This window comes from Chenopodium album, chromosome 3 (assembly GCF_948465745.1).
Source record: "Chenopodium album chromosome 3, dcCheAlbu1.1, whole genome shotgun sequence".
Classification (NCBI taxonomy): Eukaryota; Viridiplantae; Streptophyta; class Magnoliopsida; order Caryophyllales; family Amaranthaceae; genus Chenopodium; species Chenopodium album.
The window spans coordinates 22918014-22941773 of record NC_137836.1 but is presented as its reverse complement, the minus strand read 5'-3'; the positions used below and the strand labels follow the sequence as shown (position 1 = coordinate 22941773).

General features: G+C 36.3%; 1 protein-coding gene across 1 annotated transcript; it reads right to left on the bottom strand.

The window, feature by feature from the left end:
- LOC145623899 (protein PAT1 homolog 1-like) lies at nt 1-19524 on the bottom strand. The gene is made up of 6 exons (XM_081676811.1): nt 19272-19524; nt 12523-12589; nt 11993-12141; nt 9671-9733; nt 5083-5158; nt 1-2616 (listed from the first exon to the last, which is right to left on the bottom strand). Exons 1-6 carry the CDS (start codon nt 19344-19346, stop codon nt 491-493), a joined length of 2556 nt encoding a protein of 851 aa, XP_081532937.1. The 5' UTR covers nt 19347-19524; the 3' UTR covers nt 1-490.
- Nucleotides 19525-23760: the final 4236 nt, after the last annotated feature.

The following is a 23760-nucleotide window of genomic DNA, read 5'->3' as shown; positions in this document are numbered from 1 at the left end:
TTACCCGACTAAAAATACACTGACCCTTTCTTTTAAACAATAGCAACATAGTCAAACAATCTATAAAAAAGGATTAAGGAAATACAATTTGGTTACATTCTGTACAAATTAAACCCCTATGCTGCTAGTTCTGTCCTAAGGGTTCCAACAGAGCTTCAAAAATTAGGCCCTGCACAAGAGGAGGCATCATAATAATTCAACCATATTTAACTTTTTCAAATTTTTTTTTCTGAATTATACACAATCGGGATTGGGGAAACTTGTTCGTTCATTCAAATAGGCGATAATTGTGACTTGACACAAGTCTTATCTTTCAATTTACAAGTACACCACCCTAACAAAACCAGATGGCACTTGTAGGACTTCTTCCCCACAAGAGGGAGCCCTTTAGAGAAAACAATATAGAACCCTCCTGATTTCATGCATGTCATCCCTCTCATAATGATGCAACCAACCACACAGCTATGCATCTTAGTCAACCACATTTCTCCTAGCTCTTGACTGATTCTGATGTTATCCAGCCATTATTTTCCTCATCACGAAGATTGAATTCAGTGACGGGAAATGGAATAGATTGGTGAGCAAAATCCATCAACATCCCCCGTTGGTGATCATCAGTGTGAGGAAGACTTGCACGTAGGAGTTCCACAGGCATCTCTCTGCGAATGGCCCTTGCTGCTTCTGATCTCGAATATTCAGAACTTGACTGTGCTCGATTCAAAATAGATTGCATTATAGTGTCATACTTACTAACACAGTACTTTGTTAGCAGAGTAAAGAATGTTGCAAAAGAAGCTTTCCAGAAATTATAATGGGGGACATTGCAGCTGCCAGGGGTTTGTTGATTAGGAATGGTTAACACAGTAGCTCGTTCAAGCAAAGACTTCAAGATTACAGAAGCAAGATCTCCAGTAGGACTTCCTAGTGGGCGGAGTGGCGGCTGCTCTGGAGAACAAACAACAGCAGCAAGACATGAACTCAGACCACGAAGATCCATGCCACTGACACAAGTTGAAACTGCCTTTGCAAGATCTACAGTAGCCATAGCAGCACCAGATTCAGTTGGAAGACCACCAAACAGAAACCTTAAATGGCGAAAAACAGCCATGCAAACAATTCGAGCCAACTCGCTTGCAGGGCCAGGGCTGATTGTAAGAAGTTCAAGATACATAACTAGAAGCTTCCAGCCCTTTGGCAGGGAAACAAGCCGCATGAACACAATATCATCCCCTGGACTGACTGTATGCCCCCCACTTCCAAGAGGATCAACAAGCTGAAGGGATGCAGCTAAAGCTTCTAGCAGCACCTGTCGTTTACGCCTAAGCTGAGACCCTCCATCTTGGGGTGGACTACATTGCAGAAAACGATCAACATCATGTACATCGAGAAGAAGAGTAAAAGCATCCTCCACAGTGATTCTAGCAGCAAACATTGGTTCTTGTTCAAGTGACTTGCGTTCCGTGCTACCATCGCTGCATCCTGATGAAGGGGGTTCAATTTCAAGAAGAGGTCGAGGCCTACGAATGGATGACAAGGCAAGCCTTCTTAAGGTATCAAAGGATTGATGGCCATGTTGATCTGAGCCACTATTACGTACACGTGATGGCAGATCCCGCAAATGAAGGGGAGCAAAGTGATGTTTCAGCCTCGCACTCGATGATTTTTTAGCGGCACAAGCCTGGTGATAATAATCATCTATATATGGGTCATTGCTGTGAGAAGTATGCTGCATCTTCAATATACTATCTATCTCCTCAGCAGTCATATACTTAGATCTGAACTGAACACAATCATTCTTCTGGCTAGCAGACTCGGATGCTTGCTGACTAAATCGATGATGCTTACCACGCATTGATTTCGGCCTTTGATCCCTCGTCTCAGAAATAGAATATGCTGAGTCGTACTTTTTTAAAATATGAGACGGCACCGATGAATGCCCACCAATGAGCTGGGACTGCATTAATGAAAATTGTGCCAATGATGGTAAAGACTGACGAAGTCCTTGTTGCAGCTGTCTCCGTGGTGACATCAATGCTGAAGTATGAAGCAACCCATTCTGATGAGTAAATTGTTGTTGCAATACATTATTGAGAATCCTAGAATGATCCCCATGCAATAAACCGGCATGGTTGCTCCACTGGCTTCTTGTCTGGTTATTAATTGCATGGCCAGGTATAAGACCTGACAAGTTTCCACCGTATTGTAGTCCATGGGCATTAGAAATCCCAGAAAAATGACGACTAGAATCAGACATATGTGACAGGTTTGATGCTGAGAGAGTTAGATCAGGACCAGAATTCAGAGATGGGACATTTACAGGAAGTGAATGGCGATGAGACAAAGGTTGTTGAGCTCTGTCTCCCGGTGGAGGAAATGAGGTAAAAGATGACTTGGGAGTTGAAATTGTATCACTTGAATAGTGTTGCTGGAGATACTGCTGTTGTTGTAGTTGCTGCTCTGGGTAAGACAATGCTCTGTACAAGGGTTTATATTCCCCAGGATGATTCGACAAGCAATGAGGCTGAGATGACCACCTTTTACTTTCCAACGCATTGTCTACATCTGACACAGTATGATCCAACCAGCCTTCCCTTGACCAATCTGCGACAGATGAACCTGAAATAATGGGATATCACAAAAATGATGTGAGTTTATGGACAGCAAGTAATTGGTAATAATGTAATTTCAAGTTAAAACACAAAGAGATCTAAGATTGCTGGATGCAAAACCAAAGAATTCTAAAGCTGGCCTCAAACGCATAAGGTGAAGAATTATACTTCTCATCAATTGTGTTTTTGTTTCAAAAGGTGTGGTCAGTAGGAACTTATGACAACTAAGCAGAAGTGTAAGAGAGTGCACACATACACCCTTGTTGCATTAGTTTAAGTTATACACTTGTACTCAGATCTTATCTTGCATATGGTACATTTAATACATGTCAAAAGAGAATTATCCAAATTGTTAAGAAATGACACTACATGATTCCCTTCATTAATTTAAAAAACAAATGTAACATCGATTAACCTTCTACAAAATCCACAGTAGAAACGTCCATTATAACATTTAGATCTAACAAAAGGGAAACAAAATACTTCTATCATGTAAAGTGTAGCTCATAGGTTCACCTAAGTCCAGCTTCCCCAGCAGTTTAAAACCCCTTGGGATTAAATTTGGCATTCCCCTTTAAGATCAACTACCCACTGCACCAAAAACACTTCATAGACTTGATATGAGAAAATTACCACTTAAAGCCATTCCACAAAGACTCCATATAGAATAATTAATCTAGAGTTAGATGAAAGAAACCTTATCTCTGGAAAGTGAAGAATTAATTGACAAGGACCCAAAGTTCAAGCCTTGTTCTCCACCAATTTATTGATCAAATAAGGAAAAAATTGAGGGAAAAAAAAAAAACGCCCTTACACCCTGTTGTCATAAATAACTTTTTACCAATCAACACTACTGAATTCTGAGATACATATAAACAAATGAGACCAGGTAAGCATGAGAGATAATCATAAAAATAAATAAACAAACGAATCTAGTTGAATTAAGAGAAGAAGAAGAAAAAACAAAACCACCCTAGAACTCAAGGAGTACAAATAGAGATAAGTTCTAGCAAAAACAGTACAGCAAAAGAATTATGCATGTATCCATCAAGGGGCTAAAAACCTTTTAAATAATTTTTAAATCAAAAGAAAGATTTTTTTAAATCAGAAAAAAAAAAAAAAAAAAAAAAAAAAAACAAGCCCAAAATCAAGCAAAAGAATGGGAGGTGAGAAACAGGGAGTTCAAACAAAGAAAATATTAAGACATACTGACATAGGAATGGCCAATGGAGAATTTAAAATTTTAAAAAAAATTATAAATAAATAAATAAAATTATGTACTGCCTCCATTTCACGTTATATGTGCAACAAAGGACTCTATACAAATTTCTAGGGAATGATTAAATTAAGTCACCCCACCACTAACACAAACACCCAACAGAGCACCCACTTGTAATCCACCCTAGCCACCGAACGAAACCACCATACCAACGAACCCACCACAACCCCACCACCATCACCATCCACCTTTTACCCACCCCGGCCCCATCTCGACCCCATAAACACTATCCCAACCATCAATAACCAAATCAACCCTCCTCGAAACCTCACCCCACCATCTCGAAATCATTGTATCCACCCCAAAACGCCAAACCCACCCTCTCCAAATAGTCGTACTCACGTTTAAACAACCACCAATCCACCCAAAAAAATCCAACACCATAACCAACAATCCTAAAACTATGAACAAAAAGGATAAAATGACCAATTATTACCTTCTCCTCATCAATTAGGGCTTTATATGCTCAAATTTGACTATGAAACTCAAGATCTAGGGTTTTCATAGCGAAATTGATCCTAAATCCTTCAAACTTGAGCTTTAGTGGCAATGATGAAATGAAAAGAGAAAGAAGATAAAAAGGGGAGGTGACAGCAAGGAAAAGGAGGAAACGCCGGTGACTTCCGACGATGGTGGTGATCGAGATCTGGAGAGAGATGAAGAGAGAGTGGGGATCGATGGTGGTAGTGGTGGTTGCCCTGGCTAGAGGAGATGGTGAGATGAAATTTGAGGGTGAAAAGGATGAATTCAATTAGTTTAGGGTTGAATTAGGTGAGTCATTAGCTTAAATTAAGTTATTAATAACTTAATAATATTTTATTTAATGTGATAATTGAAGGATATGTTAGTAATTTCACTTTAAAAAGTTTATTATAAAAATGGAAAGTTTTAGTTCATTACACATAGTGTGTAGCAACCATTTTTGGCAATTGTTGCACATAATATGAACGGAGGTAGTTAATCAAGTTCAAATAATTTCACTCAAGTTCTTATATCAAGTTCATAGAAGATGAATTTATACATGCATACAAATTAAGTCAGAACACTTTGTATAAATTCATAAAAATACAAAACAACTTGGGATAAATCAAGTACACACCCTAGAACTAAGATACTCTCATTGCATCTCATAAGAAACTCCTTTTTACTTTTAAATAGTAGAAATCTTACAAATTTATATGATATTAGACTTACTTTCTCTTGACAAAGATCCAGATCCTCTATCACCAATAACCCCAGGATTCCTTGGCCCTGTGACGACTCTATTCAGCTGTTGACATAATAATTTTTTGTTAGGAGAAATAATCACATAAATAGTAAATTGCTTATAAACCTACGCAGACGCTAAACAAAAAGAGGTTGATAAGCAAAAGTAAGGATTTTGCTAGTGTTACCAATAACAAAGTGCCCATCACAAAAGAAAACCCGCAAAAGTCAGTATAAGGACTTAACGAGCACCAACTACTGAATTTAAAGATCCCATAGTTATTATAAGCCAAACTAGGTACTCAGGTAGTAGATACACCATGTCAGTGAATAAAAAGGTGAGCCCACAACATAAAATCCAAACCAGGACAAAATAAACAGTAAAAAAAATGAGAGCTTGGAAAGCTGCCTCTTTAGCTAGTCTTATCAATAGCTAAACGTGATTATATAAGGAAAAGCAAACAGCTTAGTTTCAAAATGTGTGATACAGTGATACACACCATGGCACTGTTCTTGGGGCCTAGGAACAATACACAAGGCACGGCACACCTATGGTAGGTGAGACGCACTTTATTTATAATAAAAACTAATTAATTTCTATTAAATAAGTCTAAAGAACTCTGAGAAAAGGTGGAAGGGCTATGTGACTGGATTGCTAGGATTTTGGGGATATAGGGTTCCCTCTCCTCCAATATTAAAGGTAATCTAACCGTTGTAAAGTCACGTAGTGTTCTTATTTAAGAAGTATATTACACACCAGCTATTGAAGCCGTACAACATAAGGCACAAAAAGCATACAGCCTAGAAATAAAGTGCATAAGCACGCATCCTTTGAAGGTCTTTTGGCATAAGTGCACTTTACTAAAATAAGGCAGGCAGAGATGAAACATTCAGGAACGTTTGTAACGACTGAATGACTGATTTAGGGGTAGGGGCAGTACGGAGATGACAGTATACATCTGTTTTCAGCAACTTAACAGAATAAGTTATATAGTTTTCAAGATTAGAAAGTTCAAAAAGAGAAGTGTTATCTATTCCCTTCGTCCCACTAAGATTGCCCACTTGACCTATTTCGGTAAAAGAGGCAATCTTAGTGGTACGGACGGAGAGAATATATAGAAAAGGTCATCTAGAGAGAAGATAAGAAGCAAAGATTTGTTGAGAAAAATCTATTATGCTTTGATTCATGAAATTATAGTAGATACCAAAGAAATTCCACTAAGATGATGCATATAACAATAAGAATGTTCTGGAAAATTTTTGGATCTGAGCTTAACCCAATTCAGAGAACAGAACGGGCGTACAGAAGGTGGTGGAGAGCCCACACCTAAATGCAATAGGAGATCAATTGACCTTCCCACAGCAAGCAGCAAAGACACCTAGGTCCATCTGCAAGCAACTAAAACCTATGATCCAGGAAAGGTGAAACTCATAAAAGTAAACCAGCCTATTGGTTTCGAGTGATTTTTTAGATGAAGACTACAACAGTCACATGTCAGCATTGTAGGTGGCATATTCCTCAGCGAAGATGGCAGAACCGACTTGGCGCCACTGAAGTACGGTGATGGAGTTAGAGATGGTAATCTTGAGCTTTTGAGGATGTTAGACTGGATAGTGGGCGTGGTATAGGTGAACCAACCACAGTAGTATTAAAGTTTGCAGTGTACAAATTTGGTGGTGGTCCAGGCAGGATTGCTGGCGAACAAAAAAAAGATGTAATTAGGGAAGGTGGAGTACCGCATGGCTGCAAGTGATTTCACCATAGATTTTACAGGTTTCTTTACTGAAAAAGAAAGATCTGAAGGCTGAACTGCTTGTGATGGATTAATAAGGTGGAACAGAGGGCTTCACAGAGGGCAGATCTGGTGCATGGTGAGCTCAAATCTTTCAGAGAAAAAATTGGTGATGATCCATACTTCTTTAACAAAGAAAGATCTGCTGGAGCTTGCAGCAGAATGTTCCAGACATGAGATACAGATAAGCTTTACAGAATCGTTCTTTGAGTTGTCGGGGACTTGGGGGCACATCAGTAAATGCTTAGTGTGATAACTCAACTATGAATCAAGCAATGGACAAAGGCAAATTTGGTTTAGGATCTTATATAATGTAATCAAGTCCTACTTTTCTCTGGGCTTATCAAGTGAAGGTTCACTTCGCCATCAGTTTTCAAACACAGCAAATCAAACAGCTATCATATCAGCCTAGCCATTTTTTCATTAAACCAGCAATCTATCAGTTACCTCCTTATTTCTCCAGCCCAGAGACTAATAACCCAATCACAACTGATGGGTTTGGTCCCACATTTGTCTATTCTTTTCCTAAGCCCAATCTCTCAAACCACTTCATAAACCCCCTTTTTAAAAACTTTGACTCACCACTCCCTACTACAAGACCCATTCCCACCAACTTTTCCAACCACACAGGTCCCAGCACCAAATCCAACTTATTCCAGACATACCCCATAGAAAATCCCATAACTGCTTCTCCATAACCTAGACAGTGGTGAAAACTCTAAACTTCAGTAATGGGGAGTTTCACAACAAGCTAAAGCAGTGTCTTAGGTTCATGTGTAGCCACAAATGGGACACAGATCATCGTTGCTGTCACCAGAAATTGATTGCTAATTATTATCCACCTTGCGGACAAGACAGAAGTTTTGGCAGACAATAGTGTAGCTCACAAATCCACAGGCAAGGGTGGTATAAGGAGGCAGGTAATAGTGTAACTCGCCAATTTACAGGTAAGGGCGCAATGAAGAATGATAATATATCTCTGTAATGGGCTTTGGGGAATAAGTTGAGAGGTAGTCAGAAAATATTATAATACTTTAATTAGCTTTTAGTAGGGAGTGTGAGGGTGTCTAGCCACTCGAAGGATGAGGTTGTAATTTCTCCGAAAATTCTCTTCTTCAACCTCATTTATACTATCTGATTTTCCAGTCTAAAACAGGATCCTAATATAGTAGTAGAATTATATAAACCACAAGCATAAGCAATAAAGAAACTGAAAGTTTTCCTTTAAAGATCAAAAATTAACATGAAAGATTCTACTTTTAATTTATGAACATAATGGATAAGATGACAATATTCAAGTCAACCACCAATGAATCAAATGTAGATTCTTTTATCAGCATTAAAGAATAACAAAGCCCATAAGACCTTAGCATCTGTCGGGGAAAATTTACTTTGTAATATTTCAAGGGACCAATTTTGACATTCCTAGTCAATATCATTGAATTTTAAGCAAATGTTGACTATCAATATCGTACCTACTCACATAAATGCAATCAAGCATGAAAAGGAATACTTGCTGCAGATGGAAAACATCTTTCTCCCCCCCCCCCCCCCCCTCCTCACACTTTCAACGATCAGCAGGCAGTCAAGAAATTTAGCGATTGTTCTCACATAAGTATATTCTTTTTACACTTTGAACCTATTAACACATTACCCTACTAAAATCGACTTATTTGCAAGAAGCAGAAGAAATAATAAACTCACAAATGGAAGATTACAATGCTCAGACCCGTCAACCTACTCCATCAGCTGCCGTGTCAACACAACTCAGACCGGTTGCAGACACAGAATACAGGTCAGACATGAGAGAAAATGGACACAGCAGTCAATAACTCTAGATCTACAATTTTGCCTGATGTTTATCAAAACAAGAGCCAAAACTTTGTGGCTTTTTAGCAAAAAAGAAAAAGACAGACAAACATACAAACATTCCTAAGTTCTTCACTGTCTAAAGGAAGCCTGGTCTTCTATGATTTCTTTGCTATTGCAGGATAGATTCCAGTACACTACCACCAAGTAGTCTTTTTGGCTTTCGCCCTTCCTATATTAAAAAAATGGGTGTTTGCAAATTACCACCACTTATTTCCTCACAGCTGTGATGACACACACCAAACAAAAATGGAACCCCACCTTAACCCCTACAACTTAGGCCCTGTAGATACCTTCAATTTATTGTTCAAAGATCAAGCTTACTTAGTGAAAATTGAGAACAGGATGAAGAATAGTCTTTTGGCTCAATTTATAATCCCTTCCAAACCAAATCCATAACATCCCTATATCCCATTTAAAAAATCGCATATCCATGCAAATAGGTTCTTAAATCACTGAAAAAAAAATTGTTGGCGACTCCCTAGTTGTCAGAATTGGATGCCCCTTTCCTATGCTAATCACATTCAAGTGTGTACCAGGAAACATTCAAATATTTTCCATGGAGCGCAAAAAATCCATGCTTACAGGCCTTTCTCTACCCAATGTTTCCTGGTCTCAATTTCTTATCTCAGTTATCAACTCCCCTCCTCCCATCCACTTGGCATCCTAGGCGTAGAGACTAGAGACAAAATTTTCTGGAAGATGATAAACACTAAAAATGATGATAGGGTTGGATATTGACTTACCAGCAAGTATCAAACCAATATTCTATGTTTTTGTAATCTCTGACATGTCTTAGTAAATATAAAATAGTAAAAGCAATTTATTTTATTAAAAAAAAATACAATGGCAAATATTTCTGCCAAACAAATATCATCCAAGATAGAACAGCATCAACATCACTTGAAGCTTACCTTCAAGAATGTGGTTTCCAGATCATCGACGTCTGACAAAGATCCTAGATTGACATCTTGCCCCTGAAACAAAGTAAAAGAACATCAAAGGTCATATCTAATAAACGCAAGCGATCAATCATCCTTTACACTTTTGCTTTAGGAAATGAGAATACTATTAGCAAGGAGGAGCATAAGTGAAAAATTTGAAAATTGATTGCCCAAGAGAAGAAACCAAAATACTACGTAGTTCCATCCACACCTATAAGGATTATATGAAAGCAACACTCCCAACAATTAGCAAACAAAACTAGTTTACGAGAATCCACTCTTTCAAACTTTGTAAATACTTGTGAACCATTCCTAAAGAAGAATTCCACATATTTTAAACCATGGTTAAAAAAAACTTGTAACCCCTTCCTAAAGAAGTATTTCACAAAATATAAACCAATATTACATGAAATTTAATTTTTATTAAGTTCAATGTGCATGACAATTAACTTCAATTCACAACATACAGAAACTCTAGGTGAAAGAAGATGATCCAATCTTTATATATTCCTTAAAGTTGACTAGACCACACAAAAATTAAGGTTATCCCAATTTAACTTATGGATATTAAAGAATATGCCAAATAATATATTCAGCCAATTAAGCTAAGAAGATGAAGCTACAATAAAACCTGCCAACAGCACGATCTAGATTGGAAAATCAATGAGAATTAAACAGTACATATATAATTCAAAACAAGAGAATAAAAGAAGACTTGTATCAGCCAAAAACTAAACTCCCGAAAAAAAGGAAAGCAGGAATGCATTTAACACACTCATTTATACAGAGACCATACATTTAACTTCAAAGCAAAAGACCAAATTTTGTCAATAAATTTGCAAAATACGTGAGATATAAGGTGGATGACCTGCTTTAATCACAAAGGGTAAAGAATAAGCAACATGATATGAGAAGAGAGCTAGAACATAATCATCAGGAATCTTTACAGAGTTATATGTTGGCAAGTTTGAAGACAAGGAAAAGCAGTATACAGTATACTAATTAAGAAAAAAAATTGGAGCAAAGGTCACCAATTAAACTTTGTGAGACCTGGCAATTGTAAGGTGACAAATTGCAAGATAAATGTAAAGGGAAGAGAAGAGGAGTCAGACAGCAATAGCTACAAAGTGTTGGTAACTTCAGATTAGACGACATGGAAAAATAAATAAATAATAACTTGCTTGCTTCCCTAAAGGCCAAATATTTAAACCAAACTACACAGCCAAAAGTGCAATAATACATCATCAATCACAAAAATCAGCATGAAAACACATAATAAATTTTTTTAAAAAAAAATGTATGAAGAGGTAATTCAGCAATGAAACTAGTGAGGACATAGTGACAAAATAATTGGACTCCCTACTAAATTTATTTATTTTTCAAAATCTCAAAGAAGAGTTGTATACAATTCAATATCGATATCTCTCAAAGAAGAGTTGTATACAATTCAATATCGATATCTTTGGCGAATAGTTTCCATGAAAATGATAATAAGCAGAAAAGGCAGATGTGAACATAAAGCAAATATCTCCCTGCGTTTTTTAATAGTTATCTGACTTAATAAATTAATGCATTTAGCAATATCAGAAAGACATGTTATACAAATCAACACTGTTATCTTTGGCAAACAATTTCTATGAAGATGATAACAAGCAGAAAAGACAGATCTGAACATGAAGCAAAAGTCTCACTTTGATATAAACTATTTTATCATTTCATTGGAATTATAACTTCCCAAGCATTGTACCTTCCTATAGGTATTTAATTTCCCATATGCAACCAAACAAAGTCTTACTATTGATGTATTATAGTTCAAAATTGTACTAGAGCAACGTGTTCGGCCAGAGTGGAACAACAAATAAAAATTAGAGAAAGTAGAACATAGAGTATAATGACATAAAAGCGACTCAAGGGTACTAAATTAACACTACGTGAACTCACAATCCTTAAATCTATTCTACACAACATCATGCATAGTTCAATCTGTTTTCTATGCCAGCACCAACTCCAACATTTTCAGCAAGAGCACATAAATTCCCATTCACAAGTTTCGATTATGGAATGAAAGAACAGGGTAACAATTCAACAAGGGGTGATTATATTTTATTTTATTTTTAATTGGTTCCACACTTCCACTCCAAGGGAAAAAAAATATATATAATAAAAACTAACTACATCAACTAATTCAGTAGGGAAGAAAAAATGAAGAGGGCATACATTAAATCCGTACTAAAGAATAGGCCTTTGAAATGAACAATACCAATGAATTCAATAAAACTAGCAGGTACATACCTCATCTTTATCAAACAAGTGATATTCATCGGTATGCAACGGATGTTGTGATAGGTCACTTCGATCATCTTCAAGGCCCCCCAACTCAACCTCCTCGGCAACATTTTGACCAAAGAACTCATATTGAGAAGCATCAAAACGTGAAATATCTGCAGCGTCAAATAAAATTATTAGCTATCAACAAAAAACAGTGACCCAAATCACCTTATTGCTAGCGTACAGTGACTAATAAATCAGTTTTAAACTTTTCAAATAGATTTCCTCACATCAATTCCACTTAGAAAGAAGGAGTTTTCACTACCTGTGATAGTAGAATTGAAGTACTATCAAATGAATTCATTTCATTAACAGATATAACTCTCTAACAAATCATTGAATGAATTGATATACTTGTCATTTTTGCACAGTCAGAATACTAAGAAATGGGCATTAGATTAACCGTTATCTTAACAATATCTGGCTGACAAGGCCAGAAAGTGAAATCCAACAAAGCCTCCATAGGGGTTTTATGGATGCCAAGAAAATCTCACCTTCTATAGAATAAGATCCAGAACCTGTACCCCCAATAGCTCCTGGATTTCGGGTATCACTCACTGCCTGTTGAGACAAGAATTAACAATGTTACAAGCCAGAAAAAAGAATAGTAAGTATTCGATATGGTCACTACAGCATGTGTGGATTAACTAGCCACAAGCCCACAAACAAAAAGACACAGTAACTGTTTACAACGTTGGTATACAAAATAATGAACTGCAAGAATATGATGCATAATGCACACAAAAACCTATAGCAAATAAAGATTTGAGCACTACTTAAGCAATCACTTACCTAATGAGTGATGATATGGGAGGTAGGCAATTGTCTTATGTAATGAAGAGGTGAACAAATTATGGAAAGTGGGTCCTATTAGAGGTGTCAATTCGGATAACCGGATGGAGTTTGGATCGGGTCTATTCGGGTCGGGTCTGTTCGGGTCGGATATGTTCGGATCAAAAGTATCCTTTTAACTCGGATCGGGTCAAATTCGGGTCGGGTCAAATTCGGGTCATGGTCTATCGAGTCCAGGTCGGATACGGGTCGGGTCAACTTTAGATCGATTCACTTTCGGTTCGGATATATTTGGATCGGGTTTAAAACGGGTTTAGCCGGGTAACTTCGGGTCGGATGAATTTGGGTCGGGTTGAATTTGGGTCGGGTTGATTTCGATTCGGATGATTTCGGTTCGGTCAAGTTCGATTTGGTCAATTTCGGTTCAATTCCTTTTTGTGTTTGGCTGGATTTTGGTCGAGTTGACCAAATTCATATCCAAATAAGGTTATTTTTAAACTAGAGATATTGTTTAGTTTTTACCTTATTATTGAGTCAATACGATTATTAATTACGAAGCACGAAATTTTAGTTTTTTCATTTGATCAAGTTATGTGTAATTTTTATCTTTGAGGAAAATTGAGATTGAATAATTATCGATGACTTATCATACCTATATAAGTGAGAAGTGAGACCGAGCTAGTGATATATTGACGAATAATAGTTACATATGGTGATATATACAAAAAAGTATGTCATTTTTTTTTAGGTTATTACAAGTTTACAACTCTTCATCAATTGTACAATCATATGAGGCTATGAATTCTGTACTATTAGTTTAGTTTATTACTGATTCAATTTTTTAAAGATATTTGTTAGAGTTGTTAGAATTACTTTATTACTAATTAATTATGATCGGGTTAAATTCGGATCGGGTAAAAATCAAATCGAGTTAAAATCGAATCGGGTTAATATCAGTTCGGGTCAAAACAGATCGGATTAGGTCGGTTATTTTTCGGGTCAATTTCGGATCGGGTTGAGCTCGGGTCGGGTCAAATCGGTTCGGTTTGAGTTCAGGTCGGGTCAAATCGGATTCGGGTTGAGTTCAGGTCGGATCAAATCGGTGCCGGGTTAAGTTTAGATCGGGTCAAGTTCGGATTCGGGTTGAGTTCAGTTCGGTTACAGATCGGGTTTGAGTCTTGAATTTCTCGGGTCAAATCGGATCGGTTACAGTTCGAAACGGATAATATTTTTCGGGTCGGTTCGGTTTTGACACCTCTAGGTCCTATGGAGGGTTTCAAGCGTTCTATCAAGGATACTTGGGTGGTCAAGTCTTAGGTTCACCATTTTAAGACTCAAATAACTTCCATTTTGTTGCTAAAAATCAATTCCTTAGACTGCAGGGGAGTGTTCAGTAAGTTAAAATGTCAAATCATTTTGGAGATTAAGAGCAATTTTGAAGTAGGAACATCAATGATCAATCGACATGCAGCAGCAGCAAGAGCAGTAGTTGACTATTGACTACTAGGGAATTGCTCTTAAGGAGGAGCAGAAGCATGCATGAGTGAACAAACCATGCAACAGTGCAAGCTGTAAGGGTCCTAAACTCCACCTCTGTCAACGACAGGTTGTAAGAATTAACTTGACCCCTTTTTAATGATGACTAGGATCCTGTAGGGTTTCATGATTTAGTCCCCTAAGGAGCATCCGTAAGAAAATAGTTTTGCCTATCATTTTGATTAAAATGAAAATAACATAATATGTTCCATGATTCCATCTTCTCGTGCATCATTGTGAAAATACCAATGTATGTAGTACTACTGTTTCTAAATTTAGTTTGAAGAACTTACATGGTATTTTAAACACCTTGTGGCAGAGGAAGTCTGATATAATTTGGATTATGAATCTAGATTTTTATATAGCAGCCATAAATTTCAAAAACTAAGAAAAAAGTACTTTTTAATAATTCAAGAATAAACTGGAAATTTAAAACTCACTACAACACAAATTTTAAATTAGGATTTTTTTTTTTTTTTTTTTGTGTGTGTGTATGTGTATCTAAAGTTTGGGTAAATTTTTTAATTCATTCTTTATATCAATGATTTTAGTTCCTAACCAAAAATAATCTTTCAGTTTTTCCACATTAATATACATAGACAATATGCATGAAAACATGTGGATACAGTTGAATTGAAGAACACTTAGCTAAGGACATTTTATACATCAAAATGCCACAAAAGTCTACAACCAAATTACGAGAAATGCCAGGCTTCTTCTCACATGGCAAAGTCGTAAATAAATACATTTTTTCACTATTCATCGTCAAAACTGCTACTTAAGCCCTAAAACCGCTATTTCAAGAAGAGGTTTTGCTTGTAATTTTAAAATTTTAAACTCTCAAGAAACAAAATTTGTTTCTCATTTTGAGAAACTGGCTGCTACGTTGCACAGGGACGCCATTTGGCTAGTGTCACTCGTCCTCGAGACGTTACGAGGACGGATACGCCTCAGAGACGTCTTCGGACGCGTCGCCTTTTCGGGGACGTGTTGACTTTTTGGGGACGTTTCTGGGGCACGCGTGAGGTTCAACGCCGTCCCCAAGGGCAATGTTGGGCATTTGAAATGTTAATAACATAAAATAAAATAAAATAAAAAATACAGGTATAATCGACCCTTTTCCCCAATTCACACTTCCAAAATCAGAAGTTAGGGTTCCCAATTTTCACTCTCTCTCGGCGGCTCACTCTCTCTCCCCGGCAAGGCTAACAGCGGCGGCGGTGGAGAGGCTAACGGCTCACCTTCTGTTTCTCACTCTCTTTTGTTTCTCTTTGAGGCAAGTTCTAGCTTTTGGTTTTTTTTTTTTGGGGGGGGTTGAAGGGAAGGTAAATACTTTTGATTTATTTGTGACAATTTTTAACTTTTTTTTTTTTTTTGTTGCACTGTCGGTGACTAGTGAGTATGATGAGTGAAGGATCTAATCCTAATGCTAGTGGTAGTGGGTCAATATCTAATTCTTCCTCAACGACTCATACTAATGTTCTTCCTTTGTGGAAATATGTTACTAAATTGGATAAAAAGGGTACAGTAGGAGGGAATTGGAATTTTCGGTGCAATTTTTGTGGTGAATGTAGGAATGGATTTTATTCTAGAGTAAGGTCTCATTTATTTGGTAATGGAATTTCTATTTGTAAGAAAGTGACCTAACAAGATAAACTTCAAATGACTAGAGAAGAAGAAGAGTATGAAAAAAGGAAGAGAGAGTCAGGACCTAAAGAAGTTCCTTTGCCATCTCGATCTCAATCTTATCAAGGAGATTCCTCTAAGAAAAGGAGAGCTGATGTGAACTCCAATCCCATTTTGAAAGCGTATGACATTTCTTCTAGGGAGAAACTAGAGGAAGAGATTGCAAGAATGTTTTATACTGGTGGTTTGCCATTTAATCTTGCTAGATATCCACATTATTTTAGATCTTATAGTATGGCTGCTAATATGAATTTACCGTGTTACACTAAATTGCGTACCACCTTGATTGTCAAAGAGAAAGCCAATTGTGAGAGGTTGTTACAACCAATTCAAGCAACCTGGAAAGATGAAGGGGTTACAATTGTGAGTGACGGTTGGAGTGATCCAACTAGAAAACCTCTAATTAACTTCATGGCATCTTCTGGAAAGGGTCCTGTGTTCCTTAAAACTGTTCACTGTTTTGGACAAATAAAGGATAAGTTCTTCATTTCTGAGTTGATGAAGGAAGTAATTGAGAGTGTGGGTTCTCAAAATGTAGTACAAGTAATAACAATGCAGCTAATTATAAGGAAGCTAATAGTAAGGGAGCAGGAGAATTAATTGAGAGCATGTACCCTCACATTTATTGGACCCCATGTGTGCACACCCTTAATCTTGCTTTAAAGAATATGTGTGCGGCAAAGAATACTGAGTCTAATGTGGAAACATATGATTTGTGTAATTGGATCACAGAAGTTCATGGACATGCCACACTAGTAAAGAATTTCATCATGAACCATAACATGGGATTGGATGTTCAATCGATTTACTCCTCTTAAATTGCTTTCGGTTGCGGATACTCGTTTTGCCTCTATTATTGTTATGTTAAAGAGGTTTAAGTTACTCAAAAGAGCTCTTCAAACTATGGTGATTAGTGAAGAATGGAGTTCTGATAGGGAAGATGACCCGGGGAAGGCAAGCTTTGCAAAGGAAAAGATTTTGAATGATGACCGGTGGGATCAATTAGAATACATCCTTGACTTCACAAGACCTATATATGACATGATTCGTGCTTGTGACACTGATAAGTCGACCCTTCACTTGGTGTACGAGATTTGGGATTCTATGATAGAGAAAGTGAAAACTGAGATTTACAAGAAAGAATAGCTTGGTGAAAATGAGAGTTGCCCTTTTTGGGATGTGGTGTATGACATCTTAATAACTCGTTGGACAAAGAGCTACACTCCTCTTCATTGTCTTGCCCACTCATTGAATACAAGGTATTATTTTTTTAGCTTACTTTTTTTCTAAGAATAAATTATTGTTTTCGTGTAATTGTAAATTTGTAATGTTGCCTTATGTTTAACTCTTACAAAAGTTACTATAGTAATGATTGGCTTCTTGAGGATCCTTCTAGAGTTGCTCCTCATAGAGATGCCGAGATTTCTCGTGAAAGAATGAAGTGTTTTCGGAGAATATTTCCTAATGAGGATAACCAAGATAAAATCTATGATGAGTATGCAAAGTTCTTACTCATGATGGGTTCATTTGAATACCCAATTTCTCTTTCAAAGCGAAGCACCGGAGATCCTTTGATTTGGTGGGCTAACTTTGGTGCTGAAACTCCTCTTCTTCAATCTTTAGCTTTCAAGTTACTTGGACAACCATCTTCTTCCTTTTGTTGTGAACAAAATTGGAGCACTTACTCATTCATTCACTTACTTAGGAGGAATAGGTTGAATCACCGGAGATCCTTTGACTTGGTGGGCTAACTTTGGTGCTGATGCTCCTCTTCTTCAACCTTTGGCTTTCAAGTTACTTGGACAACCATCTTCTTCATCTTGTTGTGAACGAAATTAGAGCACTTACTCATTCATTCAATCACTTAGGAAGAATAGGTTGAATCCAAGTCGTGTTGAAGATTTGGTTTATATCCACAACAACCTTCGCCTTATACCTAAAAATTCCGATCAATATCAAGATAAGAAGACCAAAATGTGGGATGTTGGTGGTGATGCTTTTGATTCAATGGATGATGTAGGATTCTTAGAGTTTGCTGACCTTTCCCTTGATGAGCCGGAACTGGAGAACGTGTTGATTGACGACAATGCTTGATTTTCTTAATTTAAATGTTATGTTAAACATTGGACTAAATTGTTAGTATTATCATTTTTTTTTGTTGCATTAAAATTTTTACAATGCTCCTTTTTTTTAATATTTAAATTTACATTTTAAAAAATCGCCGTCCCCAAAGCAGTCCCCGTACCCTGGAAATTTTAGATTTGCGGTTTTCCATCCCCGTCCCCGTATATGCCCCCGTAACCGTATCGGTGCAACCTAGCTGGGCAGCCTCCCAAATTACAAGTAACAACAATAAAGCAAGTAACAACAATAAAGCAAGTAACACTATGTGACACAATACTGAGATGCCAATTCAAACAATTCACCAGATAACAAAAGGCAATTGCACATTGATACTAAGCGTAATGGCATATTTGGGTATAAGAATAAGTGCAATCTCTATTTTACTAGTGTAACTATCAAGCACACAAATTCCCAGCATGTAGGGTTTCGCCCTACCAAATACCCTAGTAAAAACGTATACTAACTGTTTCATCAAGTTGAAACGCCAAACACCGCAGATAATTGAAAAGTTTCAAAAACCCAAGGAAAAAAAAAAGCATAAAAAGCAAACCAGATGCTCCCAAGAACACCCAACAGCTACTAATCCCAACTCACGCTCCCTCTCTCTATCTCTCACTCCCCGCCATTCAATACAGCTCATGATATCTAGGGTTTTGTCCATTAAGCCCTAGATCTGTAAATTCACAGCAGCAATTGAAAAGAAAGGGAAATTGGGGGAAAAGGAAACTAAATTAGGGTTTAATTGGAATTCGAGAGGCCCGAGCTTCATCGAGTAGCCGGCAATGGCGAAAGGGGAGACCAAAACACACAATAGCATGAAAAGATCACAAGCCCCCAAATTGTAATTACTCCACAAATGAAACTACAATCAGTAAAGATCCCACAATAGTGATGAAATTTATTGACTAAAATCATCAAATCTTATTCACCATATACATAAAAGCAACACGAAAACTGAAAAAAAAAAAAAAAAAAAAAAAAAAAAAAAAAAAAAAAAACAGAATCCGACAATTGAAAAAACCCTAAATTGATTGAAAAACACGAAAACCCATAAACATAGTGAAGAAACAAAGAATCAAAATCGAAAAATTAATCGAGTAAAAACCTGAGAAGCTGCAAGAAGAGTAGGATGGAAAAGAGACTGTTGTTGCATCAAAGCTTGCTGCTGCGGCTTCATCATCTAGTTGTGCATTCCTCAATAAAAAAATTGGAGGAAATTTTGATTGATATTCAAGTTAGAAAGAGTTTCGACTTAGATGAAGACCTCTGAAGAAATTGGGAAGAAAGAGAAAGAGAGAGATACGAAAGAAAATGGGGCTTCAAAGAGAAGGAATTAAAGTGGGTCTAAATTGCTGGCAAGTGGGGTGGGACTGTTAGAGAAAGAAAATGCGGTATAAAGTAATCTGTTCACTTTTCTACGTTTGCCTTAACATATACAGAGTATCACTCTCTACATTGTAACCCTAATATATTTTTCGTTTCCATACGGTAATCTTGTTGTTATCCTGCCGTTAAAAAGTTTTGTTAGTGGGGGTTCACTCTCCATTATTAGTATTTTTATCGATTTTCGCGATGAAAAATATTCCGTCTAAGGTTTCGGGGCTATTTTGGCATTTAGGGGTCCAAATTGAGCTCAAATTTGACAAAAAAAATAACGTAAATGTCTCGTTTTTCTTATTAAGAAATGTCTCGATTTACCTGTTCACATTTTAACACACAAAACGAGGCATTTACGTTATTTTTTTGCCAAATCTGAGCTCAATTTAATCCCCTAAGAACCAAAATAGCCCTCGAAACCTTTACGGAATATTTTTCAACGCGCAAATCGATAAAAAATATTAATAATGGAGAGTGGGCCCCACTAACGGAATTTTTTAACGGCAAGGTTACCGTATGGAAACAAAAAAATATATTGGGGTTACAGTGTAGAAAGTGATATATGTTTGGGCACAACGTAGAAAAGTGAAAAGAAAAAAAAAAAAAAAAAAAAAAAAAAAAAAAAAAAAAAAAAACAGGGTTACTATATAGAAAAACCCTATTATTTTTATTTTTTGACTAGTTTTGTGCCCTGTGTAACGGCCGAGTTGTTTATTGAATTTAACATAAATTTATAATCTATATGTTAAAATTTTAAATATCTCATTGATATAAAATTAATTAGGAATTGATGTATTTTTTGACGATTTTTTTATCTAATAGGCATGTAATGACTAATAATAATTTTGGTGAAAATGTTTGCTTTCATACATTAAAAAAAAATTTAAAAAAATTAGCAAAAAATAAACTAAATAAAATAAATGTTTAAAGCACGTTGTATTGACCCGAACCCAAAACTATGGGCAAGGGTTGAATATTTCTTGACTCGTAACCTGAAGTGACCCAATCTAAGATGCTTCATGACCCAATCCAAGATGCTTCATGACCCAACCCTAATTGACAGGTATCCATTCTATTGGATTGTGAAGTATATAATTTTAACCGATTAGTATATATTATAAATGAATGTTTTACGCTTTGAACTATTTCCTTCGCTCCAAAATGTATTATGATATAAAAAAAATAAATTTATATGATAGGTTTTTAGAATTATAATCTAATAATTTTTTTGAATAAAATTATAATTCAAGTTGTACATCTGAAATATTAGTATATTTGATCGATAATAAAACTCTAAACTAACAACTTTATCCTAAAATTATATCCAAATAGAATTCTAAACTAACTTTTTTATCTTATAAAGTCTATTTAAATCTATCCAATGTTGCACGACACTTGGCGAGAAGTTAAAATGCTAAGTGTCGCAATGTCGTGACCTGGCTAAAAGTTTAGCTTTATATATTAGTTATATGATTTTTTATCATATACTCTCACAACATACCAAAGAAATTTTTGAAATCTAATACTACCTCGTTTTATAAAATCAACAACAAACTTGGTTGCACATTTCCCAACATAATTTTTTTAAGCAAAAATTAGTAAAAAAAAAAAAGGTATGTGATTAATTGGATAAAAGAGAAAGTAAACACCCCCACCCACCTTGTAACCCTAACGAGGAGAAAATTAGGTCGTTGACTAATCCTCCCTAAGCCAAACAAAATTTATATCACTTAACAAACCTAAATACAAGTATAGATGTAAGTCAAGGGTCGAACTCAAAGGAACGGGTATGTCCAAGTATTTCTAATCAATGCCTAATCTAGGTCAAAGTCAAAGGTAAAGAGGCAACACTAAACAACTACTAAAAAAAGAATCAAAAAAATGAAACACTAGGGAATTGAGATCAACAAGTAATCATGACAATTGCAACAACTTGGGAAGAACATGTCAATCAATGGTTGTGAAAACTAATAATAAGAGTTATCAATTTGAATCAAAGAACTATCTCCTAATCGTTAAGCTAGTGGTCTCTACGAATAACAAACTAAGAGAATCACAATCCAAACCAATCGACAATTGCAGTTCCTAAATCAATGGGCCGTGTCATTAGAAATCACAATATAATCTATCATAATTCTCAAGGCCTAATCAAATTACACACATGCAAATTTACATTAATCACTTTAATCTCAACAATCAATCAACATAATTCCCGAATAATCATAATTAACCAATCATACAAGTTTCACCCAATCCCTAGCAAAACAGCTACTCAAGAATCATTATCAAATCAACAAGCAACTACAGAAACAAGAATCAACAAAATATGAAGAACCATTACACTAATCAAGAACCAAACATTAAAAAAAAATCAAACAAACAAGAAATTAAACAAAGCAATAAAATGAGATAGAGTTAGAAATCCTCATTGATTGATTATGGAGATCTTCAATACAAATGTCACCTTAAATCTTCAATCTCTCAAATCCCCAATGAAATCTCGTACTTTCTCTCTCTAATCTACTACCCTAAAACTAGAGAGAAAAACTCTCAACTAAGCTAAAATTATTATCAAAATTATGTCTAAAACATGTTCCAAAAAACGGGTTAAAAATAGGTATTTATAAGAGGCGCGGAAACGAAATCAAGCTAAGTGAAATAAAAAACGGGGAGGAGCGATCGCGCGGGTAGGGGTGCGCACCCACGCAACTGGGAAGTGTGCCTACGCTCGTGGGTTGCGCGCCCACGCTCTTCTGGGTTTCTTTAAGGCTTCGTGCGTTTGCTAATTAGACTTCATGTGCGCTCACAAGGTCTTCAAGATAGTCACTAAACATGGAAGATTCAAATGGACTTGACGGTGAGTTCAACACCGAGATTTCATGAGAGCGTGGCTTGAGAGCTCAAGAGCTAGAACTTGGAGCATCCACTTTCCTGCATCTTGAGCTTTCCCAATGTTATAAGCTTGCTCTAAATGCACTTCAAACTTAGAAAGCCGCCAATATCAAGACCTGAACCTTGTATAATACCTACAACCACAAAATAGAGGAGAAATAAAGGAGAAAACACTAGAAAAACCATGAAAAGACAAAATAAGAGAGAAAAGGGAAACTGAGGAGAAAATGCATTAAACTAAGCATTTATTAAGAAATAAAGCTATGAAAAGAATATAAAAATAACCTAAATACTCATCAAATGAGTGCCATAAATGTCACTCGTCAAATACTTCCGAACTTAACTTTTGCTCGTCCTCGAGCAAAACAAAAACAAGTGAGGGAAAATTGATGACCTTATTCAAACAAACAAAAGAAGAAGAGAAGAGACAAGATTAAACACTAACTCACTTTCGTAGGAATCACGGTTGTTTTTAGCTACAATAAACCCTTAGAACCCCAAAGTTGCCAATGAGGACGAGTGAGGTCTCGTAAGGGTTTCCTAAAAGGTTAACCCACAACTCTCTCAAACCAAACAAACAAGGCAAAGCATGAAAAAGAAATTAAAAGAAAATAAAACAAATGTTCATGAATGAACTTTTGCAAATGAACAAGCACAAATGAATGCCATTCTTTCTTAAAAAATAAGGGAGTGCACGTTTCAAGATATCCAAGGTTGATTGAAGCATAAAATATGCTAAGCGTAGAGAGCTAATAAGACACAATTCACCTTCAACCCAAACGATCTTACCGCTATCTCCCTACTAGTTTTAAATCCACCTCTAGTGAGCACTTCAATGATTCCTCGAAGGAACTGGAAAAGAAGACATTTTAGGGCTACTTGACATCTTGACTATGCAAATCACTCCATAGGCTTGACTCACATCTCCCTCCACCGACTTGTGACTCAACCAAAAATGTCAAAAGGTTTTGAAAAGGGTTATAATGTAAGGGCAAAAAGGGTGAAGGTAGGCTAGAATTTGAAATTTGGTGGTATACCTAAATTGTGAAGCAAAGGGTGGTCAATCCTCAACACCATAATCTAGCATTCACCAAAAAAAAAAACACCAACACCCCCAAGCTTATTTAAAGCCAAAAATCACAAACATATATACAAAAAGCGTAAGAATGCTTCCCCTCAAGCTTAAATGGAGCATTGTCCTCAATGCGCAAAATAGGGAGAAAGAAACTTACATCAAAATATTTTTGAGCTTTTCATTTTTCTCATTTTTTATCACTTTTGCCAAAGCATTTATTTGTGCTTCTCTCTTTCTCATTTTTTCATTT